We start from the raw sequence: 9,940 nt of genomic DNA, 5'->3' as shown, positions 1-9,940 counted from the left end.
CACCCCAGCACGGAGTCAGTGCCTTTAGGAAAGAAGGGTGGTGAAACAACATTAGCAAAGAAACTGGCAAATAAAAATTGGAGCATTTGTTAAATGATCTTGTACAATTCCTCAACAATTGGAGGAGACAACACAAAACTGTGACCGTGTCTATTGAGGTTTATATAACGTACGATTCCGGAACTTCTGTGATAGGAAGTGACAATTCAGGGATCACATATCTACCTTTTGCAAATAGTGAAACCCATCTGCCTAGAGACTTCTCAGCCGTTCCATGAACAAATCACCCCCTTCTGGACTATTATCTAAAGCCCTGGCCTGTCCTATGTATTGGAATTATTAGATCAGAGGAGCTGAGGGGTAAGGAGCACCAATAAGAACACATGCAAATCCAGACAATCAATTTGAAGTTTTCTGAGCTATCAAACGGTAACGAATTGCAAGACAAGCTTCCTGCATATCTGTGCAATTTATAAAGTAAACAGGATTCTGCAACAAACAAAAGCACTGGGACCGATGCTGCTGAGGCGTTTAACCAAAGTCATTTATAAAGGCGATGGGAAAGAGGACAGAAAACAGATTATTATCTTTGACTGGCTCTACATGCATATAAATTGTCAAAAGTTATCAAATAACATTTCTCCCATGCTATGCCATTTTGTTTTGTCGATATCTAATGTCTGCATTATATACACAAAACTCAACGAGTTTAAACTAGGGTTTTCTACATTTCGCTCTAAACTGGATTAGTTACGTTTAACTCCAGTATCTCCAACTCAACTGTTATTCAGTCGCACAGATTTCTTGCAGCTGTAGGTTCAAGTCCTGAATTCTCAGTCTTCTTTTTTAAAGCAATTCTAAAAATTACTTCACACCAGGGTGCCTCCGAAGTGCTTTAGTTGTTATCAGTCTGCTACGGAGTTCACCTCAGTGCCGGCTTTATTTCCAGACGTTTTTAAGATCTGCAGCTTCAGCTCTTTCACCATGGCTTCCAGTTTCTCTCGGGCTTCACGTTCACACCTCAGCTCTTCTTGAAGTTCTCGGCGATCTGCCTCCGCTCGGTCTAGCCTCTGTCTCAACTCTGCCAGCTGTACAGCATAATAGAACAAAACAGACTGAAGTTAAGGCTGAACTCCCATCCGTATAGATCCATTTCAGCAACATCTTCATTTGACTATCGTTAAAAGATTATATGCAGGTTTACAAAAATAAAACAATTAGCTGCCAGTTCCTAATGTCAAAACTGAAATGTGCTCTTAATAACATTTCACCTCTTTGTTGGATTCCTCCTTCTCCAACTGCCTGTCAGACTGCGTGAAAATCAAGTCTGGAATGATGCATATCTCAGCGATCAGCAACCCCCACTGCAAACTACGACCTTTCGCCATTGATTACATCTCTGGCCCCTCTTTCGCACGGAGACAGATAGTTTGCAGCCTTGCAATCCCAGAGCTCAGCTTTAAACCCACAAACTATCATTGTTCACGGTTACTTGCTTCTGCCTCTTCCATCTCCACACCTGCTGCAATAACCCATAAACCTGTCTTGTCCTTCTTTGCTGGCCTCCCTCCATAATTCCAACTTGACCAAAACTCTGCCACTGTGTCTTGTCTTGTCTTGCACATCTCTCTCTCCCCCATCGCCCCAGACTTTCACCGGCACCTTAACCACCCCCCCCAACGCATTCATTGGAGAGAAAGCAGGAAAGAGGTACTGAGGGAATGATCAGCCAAGATCTTATCGAATGGTGGTGCAGGCTCGAAGGGCCAAATGGCCTACTCCTGCACCTATTTTCTATGTTTCTATTTCAAAATCCTCATCCACCAGTCTCTCTCTGAGGAATCAAGTCAGGTGGTAGAAAAGCAGAGCTGTGCACACATGAGCATACTCACAAAAGCTGACGCTGTCCCTGCAGACGATGGCGTCATTGAATATATCTAAGGTGGAGATAGACAGATTTTTGAAATGATAAGGGAGTGACGGGTTATGGGGAGCGGGCAGGGACGTGGAGTTGAGGCCAAGATCTCATCAGCCATGATCTTATTGAATGATGGAGCAGGATCGAGGGACCAAATGACCTACTCCTGCTCCTATTTCTTATGCTCTTATGACACTTTACTCCAGAGGTTTAACACGCTGGGAGCTATCGAACGGTTTTACATGTCCACATTGCCAGCAAGGAGCCTTGCTCACCAGCAATGTAGATCAGAAATACATAAAAACGCACAGATGCAACAACACGGAAATAGGACATTTGGCCCGACCAGTCGTGTTAGTGCTTACCCTCCATGCAAGAAAACAGTGCAAATCATGTTTAACCTACCATGTTCTCATATCCCATTATTCTCTTTTCCTTCAATCGACTTATCCACTCTAACCTTGAATGCTAACACTGCCCCGGAATTTGCGGTGGGCGATGATGGCGAACTACCAGCGATCACCGACATTACCCCTCTAAAACTAACCGTAACGTCAGGATTTAGCATGAGTATTCTAAGGCAGAAATCCTGAAGTTGCAGTCAGTCATTTGCCGCTGGCTGCAAATTACAGGTCATAGCTTTTGCCTCATCAGAAATTCAGGCGCAAGCTGCCCAGGAACTTGCAACGGTTAAAATGAGTGTTCCCCCACCTGCAGTGCAATGCAGACTTATAAAATCATCCTGTACTCTCATACTACTTCACCTCTTTATGGTGTGAATTATTGTAACTTGCATTGTTATACAGATCTTGAATGTATCTCAATCTGAGAATCTACAGACAGCGTCCAGGAATAGTGGGGCCTACAATGGCTCCTACAAATTTAGAAATCCCCCTCTATCCAGTGTACTGCACAAATATGTCATCTTCAGCTGCAAATGCCTGTATATTTCTGTTGTTTAATTGTGGGTTACATAAGAACATAAAAAATAGGAGCAGAAATAGACCATTTGGCTCTTTGAGCCTGCTCCGCCATTTAATAAGATTATGGGCTCAATTCCACTCCCTGCCCACTGCCCATGTGTTTTGTTTCCTTTTTTATTTCAATTGCAGGCGGCAGTTTCAGTAATCAGGTACCTGTGCCGTGTACTCAGCCTCCTGGCTCCTCTCGGTTGTATGATCGCACAAACAGCCCTGCTTCAGCTGTTCCAGTCGCCACTCCAGCTCTGCCTGCTCATCGCACACTGCGTTCATTCTCTGAGCATGGTCAGACTGCAGGGAATCCAGCTCTTGCTGCAGCCCCAGCTTCTCCTCCGTCAGTTCTTTCAGTTTCATCCGCTTCGTGGCTTGCAATAACTCCACCTCCTGAACAGAAAAGAAAAAAAGGTTTAAATTGTGCTCCTGATAGATTTGGTCACACCGGCCAGGTTTTCTACTTCTGCACTGTTCAATCTGTGATTTCCCACCTTTTAAAGTGAATGGGCGGAAAATCGTGGGCTGGTGTGCACAGAAACAGAAAATCCCGGCTACAAATTCTGGCCAGTAAATCACATTATTGTGCACATGGTGTCAAATCTTTGTCTGATAATGCTCTTGTGAAGCACCTTGGGACATTTTACTACATTAAAGGCGCTATATAAATACAAGTTGTTGTCATTGGTTAAAGGTCTAATTTTATAAAGTAGTTTAAAAGTTATCACTGCTGAAAACTGAGGGAAAATGCGGAGTTGTAGTTACTTTATCTTAGAAAAACAGCTTATTTAGATCACTTTTATAAGGCCTTCACCCACTGAACATGTTTGTCAATGTCATGACAGACATGAAATTGATACTGAAATATACATTAAATGGGCAACGGTCTCAAACAATCTAAAGAATTCAGAAAAATAGGGCAAATGATGTTTACCTTCCTTGTTATCTTTTTAAACAAATTGTCGTGGCTCAGTGGCTACTTTCTACTTCTGATGCAACATATAACGCGGTGGTTTTCACACAAGCAAATTGTAAAGCTGATTTCATTGACGAACCAGTGTACTATCATACTAAACTGTCTAAAATAGAACAATGGTCTAGTGACAGTACTTTCTGTTTAAAGCAGCAAGCTGCAAGCGTGCTTTCCTAAGGTTAGGGAACTCGAGAATGGCTCCCAGACCAAAAAGTCTCTGCGCAACCAGCGTTCCCTCTAATATTTCTTTTGGCTCGCGCGGCCCTTTTAAACGGGCGGTGCAAACCATTCAAAATTCCGCACACGTGCGCTTTTCCTATTTGAAAGCCAGCTCACCGGCTGCGTGGCTCTCCTGGAGCGCTGCACGGCTGCGGAGCTTAAAGGGAGTGTTGCGCCTGACTGCAATCAATTCTAACGTCGTGGGCCTACACTTGGAAAAGTCATTTAACATAGAGCGAAAGAAAATCCCAAAGCACTTTATAGCCACTTTAATATTTTTTGAAGTGTAGTCGCTGTTGTCATGTCAGCAAATGCTGCAGCCAATTTGCGCACAGCAAGCTCCCGCAAACAGCAACAAGATAAATGGCCAGATAAACGACCTTAATGGTGATGGTTTAACATTTCTTTTGAAAGACGCCACCTCCAACAGTGCAGCGCTCCCTCAGTACTGCACTGACATGTTGGTCAATTAAGTGTTCAAGTCTCTGGAATGAGTTTGAGCACATGATCTTCTGGCTCAGAGGCAAGAGTGCTACCACTCAGCCAAGGCTGATGCTTGAATGTGAACAGCTTTGTATCTCTGTTCCTTAATAGGCAACAGAAAAGCACAAAGAACAATTCCCCCTGGATATATCCCTTCCCTTGAGGATATGATGAACTTTTAATTTCAGTATTGTAACTTTGGTACTGCGTTTAAAAAGTCATGGTTTAAAGAAAGGCTATAAAGATTGGAAATTCACAGCCCTGTAAATATCTGTGAAGGCAGATTTATGTTCAGCTGTAGACTGATGAAAGATCCACGCCAAAATATTAACCCGTCTTCTCTTTTTAAAAATGTGATGGGCCTGCTGTATATATCCAGCATTTTCAGCGTTTCTTTCACAGAAGAATACACCACCCAGTGGCAGTAGAAAGTCCCAGCTCAGGCCTGCTGCTTCCCAAAATGCCACTGATTTTTTTCTCTCCCCGGTGTCCTGTTCAATATTTATCTCTCAACCAATAACACAAAAAAAATCAGGTTATCGGATCATTATCACATTGCTGCTTGTGGGAGCTTGCTGTGTGCAAATTGGCTGCCGCGTTTCCTACAACAGTGACTACACTTCAAAAGTATTTCATTGGCTGTAAAGCGCTTTGGGACATCCTGAGGTGAAAGGCGTTATATAAATGCAAGTCTTTCTAACGGTAAACAGAACAATACACCATCCAGTGACAGCAGAAGGGTCTAAGTTCAGGCCTGCTCCTGCCCAAAACGCCATGGTTTTTTTTCTCCATATGATAGCTTTCCCGGATCTGGTACTTTTTAATCTATTTTCAGCTATAGCGATACATCTATCTGCACGTGTACAGCGTATATATCTATATATATTTTGCTAAAGAATTGATTCTTTACCATTTGTAGATGTTTCTTCTGCTGAATTGTGCTATTCAGCTTCTCTTGCTGTTTACAGTACGTTTTCATGATTTGTTCCACTATTTTTTCATTCTCCTCTTCTGTACTCATTCCAATGCGTAGAGGTGAGTTCCCTGTCTCTCTATCAATATTTGATGTATTGTTATTCAATTCCTGTTTATTTTTGTCACTGACATATTCAGATTTGATGTATTCCTCTACATTTGCAGTAGAAGACTCAGAGGCTCGGTAACCTATGAAGGAGATAAAGAAAGCAGAACTTCAATATTCAGCCTATCTTTACCTAGTTGCTCTTAAACATATACTTATCAAGGAATTACATTTAAGGGGCAATATAAAAGGGACAACATTTATTGCTTGCAGTAGCATATTAAAAAGTAAATTAAAGTTCCAAGTTGCATAGTCAAGATCTCAAGCAGTTATAAAGGACCCTGATTGCAAATTAAGTCACCATTAAAACAAATCAAAAATGTGGTAAAAAAAAAAATCTGAGAATATAATAAAAAGATTCAAATTCTAATTTAGGTTTCACCGTAGGAACAGAAGGCCCCTCGAGTCTGATCCGCCATTCAATTAGATCTTGACCTAACCCTAACCCTACTTGAGGAGAGGGTTCCAGATTTCCAGAAGTGCTTCCTGGTTTCACTCCTGAACGGACCAGCCTTAATTTTATGATTCTGCCCCCTTGTTCTGGATTCTCCCACCAGAGCAAACAGTTTCTCTGTATCTGTCCTATCAAATCCCTTAATCATTTTAAATATCTCAATTAGATCATCTCGCAATCATTCTGGCACATCTGCACATTCAAGGCCAATGTATCTTTCCTTGGGTGCAGTGTCCAGAAATGATCCTCCAGATGTGGTCTGACCAAGGTTCTGCACAACTGACGCATCACTTCCTCACTTTTGAATTCCAATCACCCTGAGTTAAGGCCAACATTGCATTAGCCGTTCTGATTACTTTTTGTATCTGTGCTCTGGATTTTAGTGACTTAGGTACATGGACACCCAAGTCCCTTTGCTCCTCCATCGCTCCTAATCTCTCACCATTAAGAAAATATTCTGATTTGTCTTTCTCAGATCCAAGTGGATGACGTCACACTTCCCCACACTGAACTTCATCTTCTACAGTTTTGCCCAGTCACTCAGTCTGCCCATGTCCCTTTGTAACTTCCTCCTCAGATTTATAAAACTTGCTGTGCCTCCTAACCTGGTGTCATCTGCAAACTTGGACATAGAACTCGCTCTTCCTTCATCCAAGTTGTTTATGTGTATATGATGGTGACAAGCTGAGGCCCCAGAACAGATCCCTGTCGAACACCACTTGTCACATCCTGGCAATCGGAGAAGGAAACCTTTATTCCTGCTCTCCTGCCTTCCAAACAATTACCAACCCAGGCACTAGCTTGCCTCCAATTCCAATTTTGTCCAATAATCTCCTATGCAAAACTTCCTGCCTAACTTTGTGATGTATTTGGTCTATGATTAAATTGCGGAAAGTATTAAATGACAAAACCAATTTGAAATCCATTTTATTTTTTTAGATAATGTCAAAGAAGCCAAGCACAGATTCTCAGGACCTATGTTATAAACAGTCCTGAAAATTATAACGTCCCTGCAGGACACATTGTACTGTCTAATCACCATGCATCATGCTTAACTCACATAGATTGTAGGAACCGGCTGTTGGAATGTTATTCCCTTCCTCCTCCGGAGACAATGCAAAACAGGAAATCAACTTCTTATTCACATTATCCCTCTGATGTTTCACCTCCTCTTCCAAGGCTGCTGATGGGCTCATCGCGGATTCCTTATTCACCGACTTAGTGGCATCCCTACATCGTTGTAAAGGTGGAGCCAATGAGACGTTTGGAGCTATCACCTTATCGTACATATAAAGGAGACAGCTGCAAAATTTCAAAACAGTTTTATTAAAAATCACATACACATTTGTATCACATATTGTGAAATTTGTGCACCTGTCCTAAAATCTCCTTATAAGAACATAAGAAATAGGAGCAGGGGCAGGCCATGCAGCCCCTCGAGCCTGCTCCGCCATTCACTAAGATCATGGCTGATCTGATCTTGGCCTCAACTCCACTTTCCTGCCCACTCCCCATAACCCTTGACTCCCTATAGTTCAAGAATCTGTCTTTCTCAGCCTTGAATATATTCAATGACCCAGCCTCCACAGCTCTCTGGGGCAGAGAATTCCAAAGATTCACGATCCTCAGAGAAGAAATTCCGCCTCATCTCCATCTTAGATGGCCGGCCCCTTATTCTGAAACTATGCCCCCTAGTTCTAGCTTCCCCCACGAGGGGAAACATCCTCTCAGCATCTATGTGGCTTGGTCTCCTGTGAAGTACCTTGGGATGTTTTACTATGTTAAAGGCGCTATATAAATATAAGTTGTAGCTGTTGTTCGTATCCTTCCAAACCTTAATTTAAATTAGGTGACTTAGAGTGGTCACCTGCATTTGTTTTTGTGAAGCTGCTTTAATGATTTAGGTTAACATGTTTAATGCAGATGGGAGGGCTTGTGTTTTGCAATCCTGCAAATTGATCCCAGGCATTCAATCCAGAATTGTTGATATCGTGCATTGTCAGACTCAAATTTGGTTTTCCTGTGGGTGAGTTTTCAAATTAGTTGGGTGATATCCACGGATGCTGCTACAAAATATCCTTTAGTCCATTTTATTTTGTATGGTAATATCATTGCAATTCATCTGCTTTCCTTCTTCAAAGAAATTAAGCAGATAAAAGCAGAATCAGTTTGCAGATTCCTTGCTTCTTGCTGAAGGCTGTTCAGACAAATGGCCTCTTGTGACTGTGTAGCCACACAGATCATATGAAATTCCCCAGCCAAGAGATATGGCTCAACCAAACATTCTACCACCTGGGAGCACAAGAAGACTCGATTGTTAATATTCACTGAGCCAATTGCCAGGATTTGAACTACTGGGGAGAGCACTGATGCACTGTACATTATAAATTCCAGCTGTGCTATACTCTCATATTCGATTAACCCAGTGGAGTCGATATTCAACTGGCCACCCGTCCAGGTGTAAAACTGGTGTTGTGAATCAGCCACCTGTTCTAGAAACCATTCAATCTTTACATCCAGAATAAAACTCAAGATGGTTCCTATAATGGGGGGGGGGGGGGGGGGGGGGGGGAGGAAGGGAAGATGGGGGACTAGCTACGCCAGTGTTATACCCAGGCAGCAAGTTGAAAATCTATCCCAGTGGAATAGGCGAACAAGTGGCAGATGAAATTTAACGCAGTAAAGTGTGAAGTGATACATTTTTGTAGAAAGAATGAGGAAAGGAGATATAAACTAAAAGGTGAAATTCTAAAGGGGATGCATGAACAGAGAGACCTGGGGGTATATGCGCACAAATCGTTGAAGGTGGCAGGGTAGGTTGAGAAAGCGACTAAAAATGCAAACGGGATCCTGGGCTTCATGAAAAGCAGGGAAGTTATGAACCACCTGTATAAAACATTAGCTCAGCCTCAACAGGAGTACTGTGTCCAATTCTGGGCACCGCACCTTAGGAAGGATGTTAAGACCTTAGAGAGGGTGCAGAAAAGATTTACGAGAATGATTCCAGGGATGAGGGACTTCAATTACGTGGTTAGACTGGAGAAGCTGGGGTTGTTATCCTTAGAGCAGAGAAGATTGAAAGGAGATTTCATAGAGGTGTTCAAGATCATGAGGGGTCGGAACAGAGTAGATAGAGAGAATCTGTTCCCATTGGCGGAAGTGTCAAGAACCAGAGGACACAGATTTATGATGATTGGCAGAAGAACCAAAGGCGACAAGAGGAAAATCTTTTTCACACAGCGAGTGGTTAGGATCTGGAATGCACTGCCTGAATGGGTGGTGGAGGCAGATTCCATTGTGGCTTTCAAAAGGGAATTGGATAAGTATCTGAAGGAAAAGAATTTGCAGGGCTGTGGGGAAAGGGCAGTTGAGTGGGACTAGCTACTGCAGTGAGCAAGCACGGGCTCAAAGGATCGAATGGCCTCCTTCTGTGTTGTAACCATGTTATGATTCTATAATAAATATTGCGTAACAATGAAAGTGTGATAATTAACATTTTGCTTAAATAAGTGTTACCAATAGAATTGATTTGTTTGTGGGTGCTGTTCAATTGTGTCTCCCTACAACACATCTCGCCTTCACCAATGTCATTCAGATATCAGCCACTGGGTGGTATCCAAATGCAACTATCTCCATCTCCAGCTCTTTGTCTCCACAGCTAAATAATTCAGTATAAGAATAGAACCAACAAGCTCTCTTAAATTTTTACTTAATTGTATCAATTGGGCGTGAATTTCATTTATAGGATCCTAGGTGGATGTGAAAGATTAAAATGTGGTATTCAGTTGAAGTAAAATCAGACTGAACATTTCCCTATAAAAATTATTTCAGGAAGTAATGA

General features: G+C 42.3%; 1 protein-coding gene across 2 annotated transcripts in view; it reads right to left on the bottom strand.

The window, feature by feature from the left end:
• Positions 1 to 535: 535 nt before the first annotated feature.
• Positions 536 to 9,940, bottom strand: part of skila (SKI-like proto-oncogene a) — a 74,461-nt gene continuing 65,056 nt past the window's right edge. Inside the window, exons 4-7 of one of the 2 annotated variants that reach the window (XM_070883812.1) lie at positions 7,160 to 7,401; positions 5,475 to 5,728; positions 3,055 to 3,282; positions 536 to 1,088 (exon numbers count right to left, since the gene is read on the bottom strand). In XM_070883812.1, coding sequence (XP_070739913.1) covers positions 906 to 1,088; positions 3,055 to 3,282; positions 5,475 to 5,728; positions 7,160 to 7,401 — 907 coding nt within the window. In that variant the 3' untranslated portion in view covers positions 536 to 905. The remainder of the gene's footprint in view (positions 1,089 to 3,054; positions 3,283 to 5,474; positions 5,729 to 7,159; positions 7,402 to 9,940) is intronic. The other variant, XM_070883813.1, reaches the window with a different exon arrangement.

Source organism: Pristiophorus japonicus, chromosome 6 (genome assembly GCF_044704955.1).
Source record: "Pristiophorus japonicus isolate sPriJap1 chromosome 6, sPriJap1.hap1, whole genome shotgun sequence".
Lineage (NCBI taxonomy): Eukaryota > Metazoa > Chordata > Chondrichthyes > Pristiophoridae > Pristiophorus > Pristiophorus japonicus.
Note: the sequence above shows the minus strand (reverse complement) of the source record. Positions and strands in the feature narration are given on the sequence as shown.